The 20,803-nt window shown below is 43.1% G+C and overlaps 2 protein-coding genes across 2 annotated transcripts in view; both read left to right on the top strand.

Moving 5' to 3' along the window:
* ppp1r9a (protein phosphatase 1, regulatory subunit 9A) overlaps positions 1-16,277 on the top strand; it is a 52,477-nt gene extending 36,200 nt beyond the window's left edge. The window contains exons 9-19 of the mRNA XM_071910765.2: positions 1,299-1,528; positions 3,095-3,191; positions 4,460-4,595; positions 6,441-6,529; positions 7,585-7,747; positions 8,624-8,699; positions 9,622-9,670; positions 11,979-12,098; positions 12,705-12,728; positions 13,055-13,237; positions 13,322-16,277. Of these exons, the coding sequence (XP_071766866.2) occupies positions 1,299-1,528; positions 3,095-3,191; positions 4,460-4,595; positions 6,441-6,529; positions 7,585-7,747; positions 8,624-8,699; positions 9,622-9,670; positions 11,979-12,098; positions 12,705-12,728; positions 13,055-13,237; positions 13,322-13,504 (1,350 nt within the window). The 3' untranslated portion in view covers positions 13,505-16,277. The remainder of the gene's footprint in view (positions 1-1,298; positions 1,529-3,094; positions 3,192-4,459; positions 4,596-6,440; positions 6,530-7,584; positions 7,748-8,623; positions 8,700-9,621; positions 9,671-11,978; positions 12,099-12,704; positions 12,729-13,054; positions 13,238-13,321) is intronic.
* An 811-nt stretch (positions 16,278-17,088) lies between these two features.
* asb4 (ankyrin repeat and SOCS box containing 4) lies at positions 17,089-19,807 on the top strand. The gene is made up of 6 exons (XM_078290578.1): positions 17,089-17,377; positions 17,975-18,274; positions 18,435-18,677; positions 18,758-19,005; positions 19,133-19,246; positions 19,619-19,807. The coding sequence occupies exons 1-6, from the start codon at positions 17,089-17,091 to the stop codon at positions 19,805-19,807; spliced, it is 1,383 nt and encodes a 460-aa protein (XP_078146704.1).
* The last annotated feature ends 996 nt before the right edge of the window (positions 19,808-20,803 follow it).

Here is a 20,803-nt window from a genome sequence, read left to right as displayed (position 1 = left end):
ATTTTACGAAGACCTTGGCTAGTAAGCATTCTGCTTGTGCTGTAAAATGGCTTGCAGTATCTATAAATGTCAGATATCTTAAAAAAAAATGTAGCATCCCGCAATAGACTGCAATAGTTGGTGTTTCAGGTGTACCTTACGTAAAGGGTCTGCTATTGCATGTATATTTCAGCAGTTTGCCTTTCACTGTTCTGCAAAAATTCCCCTCCCCCTCAGCTCTCAATGTCACAAGTGTCTCTTAAGGAAGCAAGAAAGTGAGAACAGCGAGCACCCGGAGAGTTTCTGTTTTATTCCTCTTTCTGCACTCTGAAAGCCATGTGTGTGCATGTGTGTATGTGTGCATGTAGGTGTGTGTGTGTGTAGGTGTGTGTGCGTGCATGTGTGTGTGTGTGTGTGTGTGTGTGTGTGTGTGTGTGTGTATATATGCAAGCATCTGTACCATCTACAGTGTATAATTTATATGCTCAGTCAAATTTAATGGCCTAATTTGATTAATTCCCAAATTAATGTGCTGTGAGTCGATATGCTGAAACACATTAGAGAAGTGGTGCCTAAAAAGCTTTATAGAGGGGAGGGATAGACCCACTTTTATGGGGGAACAAAGTACTGCAATTTGTGCTCTGTATGCAGACTGTGTTGCACCTAAGGAACTGTTGAATACAGTTAAATAGAACTCAGTGAGGGGTTTTACTTTGAGTAGCTGGTGTGTGACATCAGCCCCCATTTGGGCGGAGGTTATCACATAACCCTTCAGACAGTGATCTGCCTAAATACGACATCTGGATTTGTCGTGTTTCATGTCTCTTTGTCAGCTCTGATGTTATTTGATTTGATTTGGTTGTGCCCAGTTTAATGTTTTGAAGTGCTGTCGTGGTTGTTTAGACAGACAACAGAAATCCCTCTACTTCTGCTTTGGTGTGAGGGACCAGCTGTAGAGCATGGTAAAATATGAAAGGATTTATTTCAAAACACTGTATCCATTTTCAGAGAAAAAAAAAAATCATTGCTCAATATTAAAAAAAACACACAGATGATAACATCCTCTAAGTTGTAGAGGGCTCAAGATAGCTAATAACTTCAATTACATTCAAGAGTGAGCTTTTATAGCAGCATGTGTTTTGTTAGAGTAGTTGTCATATTTTTCAGATAATGAATATCTCATTTTGGAATTAATCTCTTCCTGTCCTGTTCAAGTCCTTCATCGAGGCACTGAACCCCTACCTACTCAATCTAAATCGCTCTAAATAAGTGTCAGCTAAATGGCTAAAATGGAACTGTAAAATGTTCCCCCCTCCCAGCTGGCGTCGGTGGAGAGGGAGAAGCAGCGCTGGGAGAAGGAGAAGAGCCAGCTGAAGGCCAGCATCGAGGAGAACAAGGAGAGGATGCTGAAGCTGGAGAGCTACTGGATCGAGGCCCAGACCCTCTGCCACACCGTCAACGAACACCTGAAGGAGGCCCAGGCCCAGTACCAGGCACTGGAGAAGAAGTACAACAAAGCCAAGAAACTCATCAAGGACTTCCAGCAGAAGTGAGTTAAGTCCAGGTTAAGCTAGTGAGCCTGGATTATGATTAGGGTGTGAGGCAGAAATGTTTTCTGACCTTGTTCTTGAGCCTAGAGCAAGGCGTCTCAAAGTTTTTCTTGTTAAGGATCCCCAATCAGACGCAGATTAGGCCATGGACCCCCATTGATAATAATTCATTGATCAGATTTTGTCTCAGGAACCCCCATATTGGCAGATTTTAGTTGCTGATTTAGTATAGAATTGTATGACTGTCTACACTGTAGAGAGAGAGATAATAGAGGTGAGAGTGAAACCAATGATTAGAATATCCAATCATACACATTCTCTCATTGGGGTCATTTCTAGTAAATTATAATGAAATAAACTATTCCTCATTTTGCTGGGCCCCCCTGGAAACTCCTCAAGGACCACTGGGGGGCCCCGGACCCCACTTTGAGAACCACTGGCCCAGAGCAACACCAAGCACGTTTAGCAGAAGTAATTCAAGGCAATGTAGGCCCAGAATCATAGGCTTCAGCAAGCTGTATTTTCATGTATTTCAGAGTAAATTTAACCTAAAAAGGCTGCTGAAGCTCATTAATGCCTTATAGAAGAATTGAATTCAGGACACTAGGCTGAAGCTTGTTTAATCGTGTCTTGTCTATGCCATGGACTCATCTAATGTCTTCCTGTCCAGGCCACTATGTTGCTCTGGTTGATGTAGTTGAGTGTAGCCTAGTGCAGTCAGCACCTTCTACTTAACTGACTGAACTGAATGAATCTCCTTGCCTTGCTGAGACAGGCACATAACCTGAAACGAAATATTATTTACATGGCAGTTATATCTACAACATATTTACCACTTCCTAAAATTCCTGGCATTGAACTTATACTGTGGTAAATAATTTCAGATGAATTCCTCTGTTATTCCTTCTAGAGCCACTCTCACTAGCCTTAGTAACCAGAACACAGAAGGAGAATATCTCCTACATTTCCCTCTGTGAGTCCCTTCCCATTTCAACAGTAAGAGCCGAGTTTCCATTCTCATGCAGTGTGCCTCTCCTCCCCTTCAGTGCGCTGATCTCTTTGGTCAGTCCCATCACAGCCTCTCCTGCTCCCCTCCAGTCTGACTGCCTCTAATTGGCTCCGGCCCTGCAGGCCAATGCAGGCTAACTGTGGAAACAAACTCTCCATGCTGATGTCTAGCAGAGGACCGAGCTAAACAGGCTGCAGAGGAGAGACAGCGAGCTCCCCGACCAAGGGCAAAGCAGGCCCGGGAAACGGCTATGTTTATTATTCTTGCAAGGGATGTGTGTGTGTGTGTGTGTGTGTGTGTGTGTGTGTGTGTGTGTGTGTGTGTGTGTGTGTGTGTGTCCACTATGAGCAGCGGGGTCAGAGTGAAGTGAGTCACAGTGACAGTCTGAAACAGCCGCGGCTCCCCTAACGCCACAGCTGAGCGAGAGGCAGGCACTATGGCACGCAACGACACACACACACACACACCCACCCACACACACGTCTCTCTCCCTTTTTCTCTCTTAACACACACCCACTCAGCACATTAACATCTCCCCTCCCTCCTGTCCCTCCAGAGAGGTGGAGTTTGTCCAGAAGGAGGATGCGGAGAGGAGGAGGCTGGAAGAGGCTGAGAAAGCTCACCTGGCTGAGATCCAGGGGCTGCAAGTCAGGGTAAACCAGCAGCTCTTGTTTTTTCTCTCTCACTCTGTCCATCTCTCATTTCCACTTTTCTCTGTTTACCTCCCTGTCTCTCAGTCTGTCTATCTGTGTCTGCAAACAGCAAACTCATTGGCTTGCAAACAAAACAGAGCTCACAGGAGTTAAAATAAGCAATAATGAACATTGCGCTCCTTCCTAGTGCTTAAAATGCTGTAAAAAGTAACTGATAAATGTTGAAGAACCTGCAAAAATGGATCGTTTGGTTGCAGCGTGATCAACTTCAATAATGTTGGGTTGTACATATCCCGAATATTTATACTGTTTCTTTTATAGCACAAGCTGTAAATGTGATTTGCAGTGAGAAGATGAGCTGTAGGCAAGCCAACTCCTTCCAAGGACCATCTCTCTCTCTCTCTCTCTCTCTCTCTCTCTCTGTCTCTCTCTCTCTCTCTCTCTCTCTCTCTTACACTCTATACCTGTTCAAGCATATTATGTGTATTGTGGTGTACATGTAGTAAAGGTAAGTATAGGTATTTGCATGTGAACAATCAACAAGATCAAAAAGACTGGTGTGACAGTAGTCCATCACTAGACCACTGTTTTCCCTCCGGAGGGTTTAGAGAATATCTGTGCCCATGTCTGCCCATGTATAAAATGAACCTGAGTTTTTCTCCTCACTGGACAGGGGGCACAGCAGATTTGCTTTGTGTGCAGGGGACCGTGGCAGGAGCTTTTGTCATACTCTGCATTGATTTTCTACTTTCCTGGTCTTGTAACTTGACAGTTGCTGTGGTTTTCTGCTCAAGTCTTTGCCCATGCTTCATAGCAGACTGGGCAGTCCACCCTACTGTCCTCTACTGTTATTCTGCACACTGAACACTCATTTTACTACTGCATGGCTTTGTAAAGAGGGAATGGTGAAGTGTGGCACAGGAAACAGTGGTGAAAAAACAAGTATAACCTGAATCCAACAAGGCAGGAGTTTTATCCTCAAACTAAGGTTATAGCCATACTGGTGCAAATTTACATTCAAATGTTGAAGTACTTCAGTTGAGCTTGGATTCACTTGCACTTGGCCATCCCCAGTTGCACTTGGCCATCCCCACTTGCACTTGGCTATCCCCAGTAAGTGATTCAGCATTTCCAAAGTAAATTAATAGAAGATATATTGTGCACTCCCAATTTTGCCCTTCATTTCAGTATTTTAAAGCAAATGTTTTCAGCAGGTAAATGCCCACGGCCGATTAACATCGATCGGCCCTCTCTCTCTCTCTCTCCAGATTGCAGCGTTGGAGTCGGAGCTAATGCAGCTGATGAAGCAGAACGGCATCCAGGTCAACAACAACAACAGCAACAGCGCTGAGAGGCTCGGCGCCCAGCAACACAGCCCTGCCAGGGCCGCCGCACAAGCCAGAGGTCTGTTTATACGGGGATTGGTCTTTATCAGGATGACTGTGATGGCATTTCTGCTTTATTGGATAGTGAAAGTAAAGATAGGAGAGTCAACATGAACAGGGCATCTACAGGTCCTCATGTGCTCGTCTTAAAAGTTAAATTAAGTCTTAAATATAGTTCTAAAGTTTTCTCAGTGTGCTACTTGTCCAGTGCCAGATCATCCCAGATTCTGTTAGGTCTACTTTTTCAGTTTTCAATATTTTTTGTGGCCAAATTGGTAGAAAATTTTAAACCTTAAATTTACTGTCAAATGTATGTATGTGCCTTGACCCACAATACCATGATATTGTCTCAGTTATGTGAACTGACACAGTGAATAACAAACATTTAGAGCTATGCCTTCAGAAACGATGGGTGTCTATAATGTAAAATTAAGCAAAGTAAGCTAATGAGGACTGGGCACCTTTAGTGTGTGACATGGAAGTAAAATCAATCAGTAGCTGTTGCTATAGCCAGGTCTGGACAAAATAGTAGCTAATGCATTTTGAATTCTTGAAAATGACACAAGGAAAGCTTGAGTTATGTCATTCTGCAGATGATGTGCCCACATTTCAGGCTGTTAGTGGTCTGGTAAGATAAACCAAGCATTCATCTTATTGCTCAAATATGTAAAACCACATTCACTCTTTATAATAGGAGCAAAGTATGATATACAGTATATAGCTCCCTTGTGATACTGTTTAAGTTTCAGAGCATAGGAAGGTTTCTTAGGAAGGATCAAGTTGTCTGACCCTAAGATGACCCATGATGCACCTCTCAACCAGCCATGACCTTTTAAGCCCCTGGAGAGTTTATTCACTATCAGTTTCCTGTGAAGGACATTGAAGGGATTCAAGGATTGTCTTGTTGCCTGCTGTAAACATTCACTTGTAGACTCACTCTCTCTCTCTCACACACACACACACACACACACACACACACACACACACACAGACATAGAGCAATGCCTAGATCTGTCCTTGGATTAAGCACATGTTACACTATTCCTCTTGTCACAAATCCCCTCTCTTCTCCTTTACTTCCCTTAACCTCCACATACTCTTTCACCTCTGACCCCGGTTTCACGTTGGACCTCAACAAACAAAAACAAACAAGTAATCCCTTTTGAACACATCTGTCTAGCTTTGTTCTCCTCTAGTCTTTTTAAAATCCGCTGACTTTAGTTCAGTGGCTGCATCTGTCTGAACGGAGCGCGCGCGGAGAAGCGTCGTATCTGATACTGTACAGCGCAGACAGGAGCGCAGAGTGATTTGATCTGCACTGATCTGGATGAGGCAGCCCATTACTCAGTATTAGAAAGGGGGGTTTGAGGGAGACGGGTAGAACAGGATAGAAAGGAGAGAGAGAGAGAGGGTGGGAGGAGAAGAGAGAATCCGCTGAAATGATCTCTTCCTCACAATTTTAAGTGATTCAGTCTTTGTCTTCTCTGACAGTGTCTCCCTGTAGAGATGGGGAATGATTAGATAAATGATAATGACTTGCCTAATTAGTAGTGTTACTTTTGGGGGAATGGAGACTTGATATTTTAACTGAGTTGATTGTTTTTTAATAGACTTATTCAGTTGGGGTATTAACGCTGGACCCAGGCCAAATTAAGTGCATGTTAATACGACAGAAATGAAAGAAAACGTGCAGCTAATTGAGGGACAAATGCTTTTGATGAACAACTTTATTATACAGCGGTATATTTTTTTATCCTGTCACGCTAAATCAGGATTGTTATTTCTCTCTGCGGTATGTGTGTATGTGCGTGTTTGTGTTTATATGTGTGTGTGTGTGTGTGTTTGTGTGTGTGTGTAGCTCCAGACCTGAGGGAGGGCTCTCCCCACTCACCCAGCAAAAAGAAGGGCTATAGAGGACTAGCCCGAGACAGCATCAGCTCCACAGAGGGAGAGGTTCGTATGAACACACACACACACACACACGCACCTGATTTTCGATGCAAATTTAGATGAAACACACACTTTTATTTGCAACAACAGACTTTCATATTACCAGCATCTGTTAAAAGTAGCAGCAGGATGTGACACGGACAGATGTGATCATCCTTTATCAAACAAGCCCCATTATTCTCAATGTGTTTCCCTAAAGTTGATTACTTTCATGTTTAATGCTTTCCTCTAATCACACTACAGCATGTGTAATTAGTGTGTGTGTGTGTGTCTTTAACCCCTTCCCGTTCCTTTAATGTGTAATGGATTAATTGCTGGGCGTTGCTCTGCGGCTGTCATTGAGTCTGTGGCGCTGTCACAACCTATTGTCTCTCCCAGTGTGATAATAACAGCCACAGCCTCCTTATGGATGAAAGGCTCTGGTCAGGCTAATGCTGTCACTTAGTGGGCCAGAGTAGGAAGGACTGAGATCAGATTGGATAAACGGCTCAAGGAATGAATCGGAATTGGCAGGAATACAGAAGCCAGACAGCGTGACACTTCCCGTGGAATATTGTAGAAAGAGGTTCCTCAAAGTGATGGAAAAGAGGGCAGGTTTCATCCATCACAATCAGAACTTGGAGGCAGTGAAAGTATGTCAAGCGACTTCTTTCAGTTTAGTCTCTGCGGCATTGGTGGATGTTCAAATCGCTTCTCCCTTGATCACGCTTTATCCGTCCTTCCTCCGATCACTCTGTCTTCTCTGTGACCACACCTTGTGTCTCCCCTTTCCTCTCCCCTTTCAATTTTTTCATTTGTATTCTGTATGTCACATGTCTCTCTCTCTTTCTCTGCACTCTCTCTCTCTGTCACATTTCTCTCTCCTCTCTCCATTCTCTCTCCGTTTGCTCTCTCTCTCTCTGTCATTCTCTGTCTCTGTCCCCCCTCCCCTGTTTCCTCCTTCCATCTTGCCTCCTTCCTAATCCTCTCCTCCCTCATTTTCCTCTCTCCCACTCTACCCTTTGTCTTCCTCCCCTCCCTTCATCTCTCTCTCTCTCTCTCTCTCTGTCTGTCCTCAGGTCTCAGAGGGCCACGGCAGTCCGGCCCACAGTCGCAGCGGTTCGGTGCGCAGCGCAGCCTCGTGTGACGGAGGGCCGGCGGTCCTCAGGGCCCCGGGCAGCACCGAGGGCTCGCCCAGGCGAGCGCTGCACCCGCTGGCCTCCGCAGGGGCGCACCAGGAGGGTTAGTACTCCCCCACCCCGCCCAACCTCAACTGATGTCACGTAATGCAGGATCAAATGGTGTCTCTTCAAAGGCATACTGTTGAATTCAAATGTGTGTTTGTTTGTGTTTTTGAGACGAAGCAAGCAGTCATCAAAAAGATAGAAAAAAAAGAGTTCAGACGCCAGAAGGGCAAAGCGTTGACTGATTGCCTTGAATTTGAGATGAGATAGACAACAATGTGATAGTGTGATAATGAAAACAGACAACAATGTCACTGCTTTTGTACATTTGTTGCCTCCAACTGGGGTTTTTGATGGGTTGTACAGCTCGTAATGCACATATCCAAATCATGCGTGCATGTTCTCTGCATGCCTAGACACTTTCTGTACTCATTAATGGCCTTATGTAATGCCCCTGCTAATGTGAATGTGATGCATGATTTTGTCCATTGTGTATAAGCTGTAATTTCACATATTTGTCTTCATATTCCTGTATTCTCTCTCATTAGTACACACTGCATATATCTATATATCTATATATTTTTAAAATTTCTCACTTATTTCATACTGAATATATATATATATATATATTTTTTTTTTTCAGTCGTCTTTATCTCAGTATGTTTGATGTAGTATGTCTGTTAGTTTGCACACACATAATGCTGCAACTGGTTTTTCATACTTTTCAGTCATACATGTGCAGTTCATTGGAATTGTTGACTGTGTAATACCCCTCATTTGCTTGTATCCTATTATAATTTTAGACTAGCTGATGGTATTTAGCATCAGCTAATGGGGCTCCTAATAAACAATAATCAATATTTACCAAATTGCATGAAATGAAGATGTGTTTGAATTGGGACCCGTGTGAGTGGGGGTGTGTTTGTGTCCCCAGGCTCTCAGTCTCCTGTGGTGTCCAGCCCCTCTCTCAGCCTGGAGGAGAACAGCTGTCGACAAGCTCTGGACCCTGGGTAAGAGCGTGAGGAGGGGACTGTCATAGTCTTCTCTGGTTTTGTACTCATACCAGCTGTTGATGCATTCCAGATGACTAATTCATTCATCGTGTGCCTATTTGGTTTAGTTTTTTTCTGAAAAGCAATTACAAACAATTTGAGGTATTTTGCCTTTGGCAGTGTCAAATGCTTTTGCGATCAGAAAATTGTTACCGCCCCCAAGTAGAGATGGGTGATCCGTTATCACAGACGCACAAAGAGTAGTCAAAGTGATCGACTGAATGAGGATGGAAAGTGAAAGTGACAGTAGTGATGGTGATTATGTTAAGTATGGCACCGGTGATGGTAAAGATGGAGGAGAAGGGTAGAATATTCTCGTCTTTTACTCTGTGAAGCTGCTTTTTCTCACTCTACCTTTGTTGCTCTCAGGTCCTCCCTCAGGAAAAGCAAAATGAAGGACAAAGACCCCAGAGCCTCCCCTGGAAACAGGTAGATGATCATTGCATCAGTCTTACAGTGTTTTCTTGCTGCTAGTCTGGCTCCAACTCGTTTAGTCACTGGGCACAGTGGGACGGTTTCCAGCAGCACGCCCCCAGAAAGAGAGAGAGGCATCAGTTGTCTAGCACAGCAGACAGGGACTCAGTGGTCTCACACAAGGGTCACACACACACACACGCACACACGCACGCACGCACGCACACACACACACACACACACACACACTGTTTTACAGATTTGGGAATATGCCCAATTCTCCATGAGTGCTTATGAGAATCAGAGAATGTTCCAGAAACTGTTTGAGTCTGTGGTAAATCTCACCATTAACCTCCATTTAATTTCTCTCTCTCTCTCTCTTTCTCTCCCTCTCTCTCTCTCTCTCCCTCTCTCTCTCTCTCTCTCTCTCTCTCTCTCTCTCTCCCTCTCTCTCTTTCTCTCTCAGTTCCACAGAGCCGTCAGTAGAGGACAGTCCAGAGAAGCTCAAGGCCAAGGTACATGAGGTTAGACTACTGGTACATTAGGCAAATTATGATTCACTGGATACTTTACAGTGGGGACTTTTAAGGACACTTTGCTTTGCCCTCAGTAATTAATTATAAGTCCAGTCAAAGCAGACATCTAGCCAGACTTACTGGCACCATCACTGTCACTGCTTCATAATCACTGTATCTCTGTTCATGACAGTAGGAATAATCAGTAGTGCTCATGTATGTGCAGGTCATGCTTAGCTGTGCTGTAACAGTATGTTAGATACCATTCTGTAGGTTTTATTGACAGTGTTTCTTATGGTATGCTATCTAGGTTTTATGTATTGTTGTCATATGTTTCTGTTGAACAGAACTCTCTTACATGGCCCCACTTCTTCTCCTATTCATATTACGTGGTATTGTATTCCTTTTTGTTTTATCCAATCATACCTCAATCCAAAAGGCAAATGACTTGGTACTGTGAGAGGTAAATGGGGTTTAGTAGCAAAGGAAATTACCACAATCATAGAAACGCATAATTGCATTTTTAATTGCAAAAAAATCACTAATCTGTACAAAGTGGTACATTTGATTAGCTAACATTAATTTTTAAATGAGAAGGCCTACGTAATCTTAAAAGTCTTTTCATCTTTTTCCATGTCTTCAGCTACACTGCAAGAAATATCCATCTTAGCAAGTCATCTAGTTTTGAAACAAGTTCTTAAAACAAGTGAGAAAATCTGCCAATGGGGTGAGAGAATTTCACTTCCAGTGCAAATCAACTTTTTTCATGGATTTTCATGTCAAGTGCCATCTTGATACTAGTGAAATCATCTGCTTTATTTCAGATATTGTCATTTGTTTCAGAAAATTCTTGCATTAGAAACCAGTGGAATTATCCTAAACCCCAATTTTTTTACTTTTTTTTAAAGGATTTTAATATGAGATTAAACTAGTTAATATGGAAATTGTTTTGCAGTGTAGGAACTAGCATGACTGAAAACTATTTCTAACACTATGTAATGAAATATGTGATATGCTGAAAAGATCAGATGTGGTTTCCATAGGATTAAAAAGCAGATTATTTTGGATCCTGCAAAAATCCAGCCCTCTCCAAGGACACATTCTCAGCTTAAGACGAGTGCACATCAAAATTTAGATCAATGCAGAATTTATGCGCATTAATAGTTATGTGGAGCTCTCAAGTCGGGATTCAGCCCTGAAAGCTCAAAGCTTAAACCTGTAAGAATAATCTCTCAGTTTTTACTTCAGACAGTGGTGAGAGTCAAAGAACTGCTTCAAGCAACAGTGTACAGCTGCAGTAGATGTGAGGCAAAGCTCTCGACTGATCCAGTACAAAATCTCACATTAAAAACAGTCTAACAGGAGTTTAGTGCTGGGTTTTACTTTTAGTGTTTGACACCGCTGACATGATGTGTATCCATTACTGCCTTTGTTCGTCTGTTTTTTATTCAGAGGACTGCTGGGAATAGTTAAATTCCCTGAATATCCACACTTGGACACTTCATCTCTTTCTCTCTTTCTCTTTCCCGCTCTCTCTCTTTCTCTATCTTTCTCAATTCAATTCAATTTGCTTTACTGGCATGAAAGTTTACAAACAATGTTGACAGAGCATCAAGATAAATATCTCTGTCTATCCATCTATTATCTATCTACACACACATAGGACAGCGAGAGAGAAAGAGAGAGATAAATCTAGAGATGGACCCATACTCATATTTCTGGAGTTAGATTGCCTACAGCTCCACTACATAATTTCTGACCACTAATCACATTTACGGTTTGTGCTATAAAAGAACATTATTAAAATGAGGGATGTGTACGACCCCACCTTCTCGCAGTCAATCAAACAGCAACCAAGTGATGTATTATTGCAGGTTCTTTAAACTTATCAGTCTACTTTTCATTGTATTTCTAGCAGTAGCAAAAAGCAACTTATTGCTTAGTTTGACTTCTGTGCACTCTGTTGTTTTGATGCCAGTCCAGTTGCATTAATAACTGGGGAACACTGGAATATTCTTTATTTTACTCCAGTAAAACACATTAGAAAGTTGATTATGAAGCTGTTGAATAATTTCTTTCAATAATAAATCATTCTGGCACATCCTTAGTAGAAATGCCTTTTTTCTTTCTGATTCATTCACTCATGTTTGATTAAATACACAACATCAGCTTACTAATGCAGCATCACGTCACTTTTAATTAATAACACTCCACAGGAAAATAAATCAGACTGAAGCGCTCTCCAAGTTAGTCTCAGACCCAGTTGGCTGTCACTGATAGCCTCATGAATGTGTTTTTTATGCCTCAGGGTCCTGCTTTGAATGATGATCTGAGTGCCAGCAGCACCAGCTCAGTGGAGATCAGTGGCCTGCTGACTGAGGCCAAGATGTCCGGACGCTCACACACCCTGGTGCTCTCCTCAGATGAGGTACACTTACAGCCATGTACCTTCATTTATCTGCTAGAAGAGATGGAGAGAATTTACTCCCTGTAGGCCCAAGGGTTTACTGTGAGGGATGTAAATAAGGACGATGTATGGGGATGCACTGATGCGGGGAATAAAAAGGCTAATTTGTGACCCAGCATGGAAGAACAGGCACATTGTAGGAGTGTTATTTTTGTTTTTCATAGATTATTCTTTGCATTCAGAGGAGTAAAATGTTTATTTTGCGTAGTAGGGGAATTATTAACTAAATCAGGCTGGGTTAGTGGCATTTGGTCACATTAGGAAGTGTTAAAATATCCCATTTCCCATAGTTCCATATAATTTGTGCTTGTACATAAGGTGCATCTCTGATGCGGTGAAATCTTATGTACCATATTTTAATTAAGCTTTTTGATGCAGCGTTTCATCTTGTCAGCCATGTACCATAATCAGCTTCCCAAATAGTGAACTTCATTATATAAACTAAGAAACTGAACAAACTAAAGATGCTGGCATGGAACAAAATGGAAGCCATTTTGTTTCTGCTCCATGTGTTGTTCTGCTAACAACCCAGTCATCTTCTGTTGTCCTCTATGCTGCCACATTCAGAGTCTGGATATGATAGATGATGAGGTGAGACTGAGGCAGCAGGCCTACACAGCAGATGTGTTTTACTGCATGCGTGTCTGTACTCGTCTACTGAGTGTATGCTGTTTGTCTGTGGTTCATTTCCATGCATTCACAGCCTAGAGTGAGTTTTCTGTGCATGTCTCTCTCCTGAACAGAGTTGTCACTCTGGAAACTTTCTTTCATGGTGCTGTTGATTCCATCTGAACTCATTATTCATCCAGTGTACTGTAGCAGATGCACATTTTTAGATGCATGGACAATTATGTTAGAATTGGAAAAGTTGGAGTTGTCTCTATCTTTCTCTCTGCTGCTTGTGTGTGTGTGTGTAGATCCTAGACGAGGGTCAGTTCCCTAAGCAGCACCAGTGGCAGAACCGCAGCATTACAGAGTGGACCTCCCAGCAAGTGGCCCGCTGGCTCATGGGCCTCAACCTGGAACACCATATCCCAGAATTCACTGCCAAAAACATAGATGGAGAACAGTTGCTGCAGCTGGACAGCACTGAGCTCAAGGCGAGTTAAACCTACGTGTTTTTAATACATATACATGGGTAGAGCTATGGCAGACGGATGCTTATGTGTGTCCATTTGTTGCAGGCCCTTGGTGTCACTTCTTCCCAGGACCGCGCCCTGATCAAGAAGAAGATCAAGGACCTTAAGGTTCTGATGGAGAAGGCCAAGAGGAACCGTGAGAAGATGGAGAAGCAGCGCGAGAAGCTACGGAAGAGAGAGCTGGAACAGCAGCAGAAACAGGGCCGCAAAGAAGAGGCGGCAGAGTGAACCGACTCCGTAGACCAAGTCCTCCCTCTTTACTGTAGCACCACTTCCACACCAAGTAGCATCTCGGGGAACAGAACGTCAGTAGGGCCCACAGTGGAGCCCTGGGGGACGCCTACTCAATCGTTCCAAATAGCTCAGTGGTGGAGCTCCACGCCCAACTGTTGGAGACTGTCGAGTGACTTTTTCACCAAGCAAATGAAACCAAAATGAGCATACAGTTGGATAATAGGATGCTGCCCCTTCATTCACCTGATCTACACCCATACTGTCCTTTTAACCATTTTGAAACCTGCTCGATTCTATTTATTTTGCTGTTCATTGCTGTAAATTGGGTTTATTTATTCATATCCAGAGTAGGTTTGTGAGAAATCCACCTCATCCTCATCCCAAACATATCATCTTCAGAGCCGTCTGTGTTACCCATCTTTGTAGATGTGTATCATAGCACCTTTAGACATAATGACCATGTACATATACAGTGATAAATATAGATACAAATATGTCTAATGTGCCATTTTTGATAGAATTATGTATATCCTGTTCAGATACATAGATCAATGGAATCTCCTTATAGCTTTGATGAAGCACATACAGGTAAGGCCTGTGTGGTGGAAAAATATGGGGCAATACTCATGTCCCGCCACAAGGTGTCCCCATGCTGCTTCCTTTCACTGCTGAAGAATGCAACACTGGAACTTTTCAATAGGACTTCAAGCAGGAACCAAGTTTTATTGGGAGAAACGAGCTCTCTCAGTACTTTCAAGAACACTGGAATGCAAACACTGGAAGTTAAACTACTGCACTGGCTTGTCCAATCTTCCTTACAGTATATATGTACCATACTAAAGCAATTCTCAAGATATGAATGATAACAAGGACATGTTCACTGGACTGACTTGGCTCTAATGGAGACTCCGGGTACAATGTAACCATGGCTTTGTAACATACCAGACCATACCACAAAAAACAGGATGACAAAATTAAACCTCCTGCTTATATGCATAATGTTGCTTTGACTCCGCCTGTAACCTGCTTTTGACCTCTTTTTATATTCTCTCAATAACAAAGTAATACCCAACCGCTGCCTTTAGAAACTCTAGAGTAGACTTTTTCTGAACTCTACCCGCTTCTGTGTGAGTGTTAAAACACAGTGACTGATCTTCTGAGTCATCCATTTCTATTTGTTTGGGGGTTTTTTTAGAGCAAAATCAAAGTTCACCCATGCAAATCGACCATGTAACAATTCATTTTGATTTGATTTAGCTCTTATGATTTCTGGAATATTCTGGTGAATATTTAGGGATGCTACCTTACAGATAGTTTGCCTCTGTGGCCAGAAAGACATAAGAAAGCAGAGTAGACAGGTGCAAGTTGAGAAGACACTATCTTAAAGATAATTGCAATTGAAACTGGACTTGTTGCAGGACTTTGACCTTACAGGTTACAGCAGGAAAACAATACAAATGATGGAAATCTTAGAAATTGCACTAGATACATGCAATATAGTCTGTTTTAATTTTGTTATGAACTTGGTTCAGTAAGGCTCAAAACATTTTGATTTACTTGTTAGAGAAAAAAATACCTTTGAAATGATTTTGACATGTGTACTTGGTTTATGCAATACTTGTCTTATGATTATGAAGCTCACTCAAGACCTGTTCCCTCTATTACATTGTTTTTTCTCTGAGAATCATTCCATATGTTTACATTAAATGTAGAGACGGCAGTGTCACCGTGACGGTAATGAAGGCAGCTTTGGATATGATTCCCATTTGTCTTAAAGGCGCTGCCTGGTTTAATGCTGAAGGGTTAAGAACAGGAACAATGTGGATTACAAATGTGTAAATTCTGACGTGATACCTCCATGCAATGCCACAATGATACAGGTATCATTAATCTGTTAATGTTATTATTTATTTATTTCTGTATTTAATGAAGCATCTGACTATTGTTTATGATAACTTATACATTAGAGTATTATTAACACCTAATAATGATTTATGCAGAACTGTATGATTACTTCTTTTTGCCAAAAAAAAAAAAAATCATTAAAAATGTTCATTAAAAGTGATTTTAGATTTAAATGGTTATCATCAAATGAAGTGATTAGCGATGAGGATTTAAAGTTTGTATGTCATTTGGAATTTGCAAAACGAGAACAAAAGTTCCATCCTTTCCCCTTGTGCTTGTGGTTTTAGACTTCCTCTCAAACTACCGAAGTACTGCTTAAGTGCTGCTCCAATAATGTAACCTGATCATGATGTATTCTTATGAAATATTTTGTAACACTTGAACCTTTCTGTGAATACCCCACCCTGTCAGTCAGTCGACGGACAGCACTCTTATCACTTTTGTATGTACAGTAAAACACTGAAAGCAATATGCTGTATGAATCCTAAAGAAGCCTTGTTTTCTATTGTGTCAGTGTGTGGTGTACAGTTTGTGGGAAGGCTGAGGAGGGTAAAGGTCAGACCTGGCCCAAAATGTGATCTCAAATGTTTGTGCTTGACTGAGCTTGCCTGTCACCATGAAACCAATCTATGGACGAGACCCTGGTGCTCCTGGCAGGCGAAAACGAACGTTTGAGTCGTGTCCGGAAGGGTTCATTGGATGTTTGTCTTTCGTGTGCATAGGAATGTGTAGAGAGCGAAAGATAATCACCACAAATTGCTAGCCATGCTTTCACTATTTTAAAAGCTGCGCTTTCTCCTCCTCCTCCTTTTTTGTCATTACCTTGCTCTCTTTTTTGCATTCTGAAAAGTTGAAAGGGCAGCTACCTGTCACACTGAATAAAATGTGCAGTCACTGTCAGTGGTTTGCTTTTGTTTCTTCTTTTTTTCACCATTTGTCTGTCTTGCTCTGTGTAGTTTTGGTGTTCATTTGGTACCCATCTGGAATTTCATGAGGGGCTCTTAAAAACACAAATGTCACAAGACAACACTGTCCACAGAGAGGTAGACAACAGATGTATGTATGTATGTATGTATGTATGTATGTATGTATGTATGTATGTATGTCCCATGCACCAAAACAGACCAACAGGTACAGAACAATCAGAGACATGAGAGAGAAAAATCATGTTATGGCAAATTGTTCTTTTTTCTTCTACTCCATCTTGAACATTGCTCATGGTAAAACTCAACAGCTTGCATTGATACTTTGCACTGTAGAGTCAAAAGAGTCAGTCATTTTAAGAATGGTGCAGAATGAATGGGACAGCCAGCTTCCTCTCTGAAACCCCTGCCACACTCCTCTCATGCTCACATGGCCCTATATTTGCAAACCTTTCTGTCATGTGACCATCCGCTGTTATTCCCCATGATGCCTTTCTGTCAGTGGACATCTCAGCGGACTATGGGAGATAAACATTTGACTGGCCCAGAGTCAACCACAGTCAGTCCCTCCCTCTCTCCATTCTATTTATATCCAGCCTAATTTTACTCCGGGGCTATTCTATTTCCCTCCAACCAACTTTCTCCTGTCACTTGCTCCCCCTCTTCCTCTATTCCACTTCCTTCTTCCTTCCTTCCTTCCAGACTTCCTATATCCTATGGCTGGGGTTACACAAGCCCTCCACAGTGGGTATGCTCGCCACATTCATCATCACTATTTGTGAGTTCATCTCCAATCTTCTCCATGCTGTGTTGAGAGCGTTAGAGCCAGTGGCAGGTCCGGCCGGGTTGGCGGGGGCGGTCATGGAGGAGTTCAGCCCCAGACAGCTGGCTGCCAAGCAGCTGAAGGAGCGCTTCCTGAAGGCCCTGCAGAGGAACGACACCCAGGAGGTCCTGCAGATCCTCCACACCACCAACCTAGACATAAACACCGTCCTGGAGGTGGAGGACCGCAGCATGGTCCTGGCCTCATACAAACAAGGTAGGAGAGGAGGTACACATTTAGTCTGGGCATCCACACCTCACCAACACCAACACCAACACCAACAAAATGACTGTTGGTATGATTGCGTTTAACATGTACTAAGTGTTCAGACACAGTTCAGATAGGTACCGTAATCATATTCTAGTAAATGAAAATTAGAGGACTATCCACAGTGAAATACAAGACTATATATGATTATACATTAAGACAAAGCATTAGTTAAGAAACATAGATACCTATTTGTTTGGATGATTCAATTCCACACTTCCTGAATAGCATAGATACAGGATTAGTTCTGCAGTTTATCCACTGAGTGGTGCCAAACCTCCACTGAATCTAAAGCTGGATCTTGACAGGAACCGTGAGCTACACTGGGTGAATCTCAATGACATACAACCTGTGGCCAACTAGAATGGAGTAGACATACTGCAATGCAGCATCCTGATTTATCATTTATTTTATCTTCAACATTATCCCTGTACTGTATCTTTTTCTAATAATCATCTGAGCTGTAAATCTAAGTCAGAAAACCATAAGTGTCCTTGGCCTTTGCTGTAATTACGAAACTCTTTTTGTCCCTCCGATCTCCTACAGGTTACTGGCTGCCAGGCTACAAACTGGAGAAGTCCTGGGCGATGGGGCTCCATGTGTGTGTGATGTACAATGCCGTAGAAACAGCGCTGGTGCTCCTTCAGGAAGGGGCGGCGGTCAACCGGATGCCCAATGGGAAGACGCCGCTGCACGTGGCCTGCGAGGTCTCCAACGCCGACTGTGCGGCCTTGCTATTGGCCCACGGGGCCAGGGTCAACGGCCTATCGCTGAGCGGACACACACCCCTCCACTACTGTATCACCAGGGAGTCTGTGGACTGTGCCAAGCAGCTCATCCTCAAAGGTCAGGAGGGCAGGGAGGGAAGGATGGAGAGAGGGAATCCTTGGTTGGATAGATCAGTAAATTGATTAGTAGATGGGTGAAAGTGCAAAGGAACGACAAGCTACAGAGAGCATAAAAACATCCAAAACAAAAACATAATCAGTCTTGTTTTCCCTTTCAGGTGGAAAAGTGAACATGCCCAGCCAGAACAACGATGAGGACACACCCTTACACACAGCAGCCAGATTCGGCATCCCAGAGCTGGTGGCTCTGTACTTGACCCACGGCGCTTCTGTGGACGCATTCAACTCTCGCCAGGAGACGCCCCTGATCACTGCAGCCTTCTGGACTCTAGACACCAAAGAGCAAATCTACAGCCAAGATCACCACCTTGTCTGTCGCATCCTGCTGGACCACAAAGCAGGTGAGGGTCCTGAGGCTCAACTCATGACATGCAGTTTTGGTTCCAACAACATTTTGCCGTACCTAAGCCCTCTGTTCCAGACCCCAACCTCCAAGAAGAGGACAATAAAACCGCTCTCCACAAGGCGGCGTGGAACTGCGACCACGTCCTGATGCAGATGCTGCTGGAGGCCGGAGCGGACACGCGGGCCATGGACATCAACGGCTGCGCCCCCATCCAGTATCTCCTCAAAGTGACGGACGTCAGGGCCATGGCCATCCCCGAGCTCTGCTACCAGCTGCTGCTCAACCACAACGCAGCACGCATCTACCCGCCCCAGTTCCACAAGGTACAGTAGCACAGTAGGTGGGTGAGGATTGCACAGCTCTGGTCAAGTTGGGCTTCTTGCAACTCTTCAGTCATTTCAGAATATGCTTGTCTTTTGTGTATTTGAACTACTGTGTTGTGTTGTACAGGTGTTGCAGACCTGCTATGACTTCCCCAAAGCCGTAGAAATCATGGTCAACTCTTACGAACGTTTAAAACCCACGAAGAAGTGGAGAGCTGCCATTCCTGACGACTGCTACAAGGTAGACAAGTACTCTGCAAGTATGTTATGAAGTGTTTTGCCAGTGCACACTCCTGTTAATGGGTATCTAAAAAGCATTCCTGCTCTCTTCTTGTCTGCTCTTAGCCCTTGATTGCATATCAAGAGTAAGAACACTATAGCAGTTCAATTCAAAACGTTGTTGACCTGTTGTAATGGATATTTGGTTCACTTACAATAGGTTTAAATAAAAAACTGAAAATGAAAGCACAATAAAAGAACATTACATTGGCCTTCCTCACCACATGCCTCTCAGTTATATGAAAATGCTGAATGTGAATGGTAAAACTCTATTGTGTCTTCTATTTAAGTTAGTCTAAAATGTTGTCTTTGATTCTTTCTTTTCTCCCTGCAGCGTCATGAAGAATTCTACGACTCTTTGTTTGCTGTTTGCACCAACACCCCTCGCACCCTGCTACACCTGGCCAGGTGTGCCATCAGAGCCAAGCTGGGCAGGCGCTGCCACACCGACATCGGACAGCTGCCCCTGCCACCCTCCATCCAGAAATATTTATTACTGGAACCTGAGGGCATACTGTACTGACAGAGAGACTTCACTCCATCAAATATTATAGGGATGATGCTGTTTTGAAATGTAGCTGTTTGCACACTGTGGAAGTGGAAAAGCCTCCCAGGTTGACTTGGTATTCCCTTCATCTTTTTGCCTTGCACAGCATTCCCAGATGCTTCGCTACAGAGTGTAAATAACATCCTGGGTTGCAAGAATATTTTGATTTTGAAAAACTGCGTCAATAATGTCACTGAAAGACTGAGATCCCTCCTCAATGGATGACAGAAAAAGAAGCTACATGCAGGCTATCATTGCTAGAGCAGGACTCCATTCACAATGCTTTGTGCAAAACTGCACCAGCAGGGGGCGCTGTGAGGAGGGATTCCAGAGAGGATGCACCCAACTTGTTATCACAGATTATAAAACACATGACCCTTCATCCACAACAAAGTGTAGGGCACAGTTGAGGAAAAATGCCTTGTGAATCTAAGCACAGTTATTCCTATGGCAGAGCTGATGAATCTTACTACATGCGATGAAGACACATCAGCATCACAATAAGGGCAAAGGTCACTGAATAATTTGAAGGACATGCACGTACACATCTGTTCATGGCAGACAGTGTTGTGCCTGGCCAAAGGTTTAAGTCAATCATTTATGGTGAATGATGAGCGAGGATATTTGCCTGCTGGGGTTTACACAGCAGTACGGAGCTGAACCGGATCTACTAGCCTCTGGCCTCACTTGTTGTATGGGGTCATAGCCCCACATCAGACCAAGTGACAACCATCTCATCCCATATACAGACTCTCTATCTCTTTCTTTCTTCCCTATGTTCTACAAATCTGTCTAACACTTCTACAGCCTCTTTGTCTGTAGAACTTCTCTTTTGATCTGTCTCACTTTCATTTCTGTTGCTATTTTCCCACTCATTCTCATTATGTCCTGTCATCCAACCTCTCTCCCTGTCTATTTTTTCTCCCTGCCCTTCCCTTCCCCTCTCCAACTGTGAGTCATCAATGCAGACTC

Source organism: Centroberyx gerrardi, chromosome 19 (assembly GCF_048128805.1).
Source record: "Centroberyx gerrardi isolate f3 chromosome 19, fCenGer3.hap1.cur.20231027, whole genome shotgun sequence".
NCBI classification, from domain to species: domain Eukaryota; kingdom Metazoa; phylum Chordata; class Actinopteri; order Beryciformes; family Berycidae; genus Centroberyx; species Centroberyx gerrardi.
Note: the sequence above shows the minus strand (reverse complement) of the source record. Positions and strands in the feature narration are given on the sequence as shown.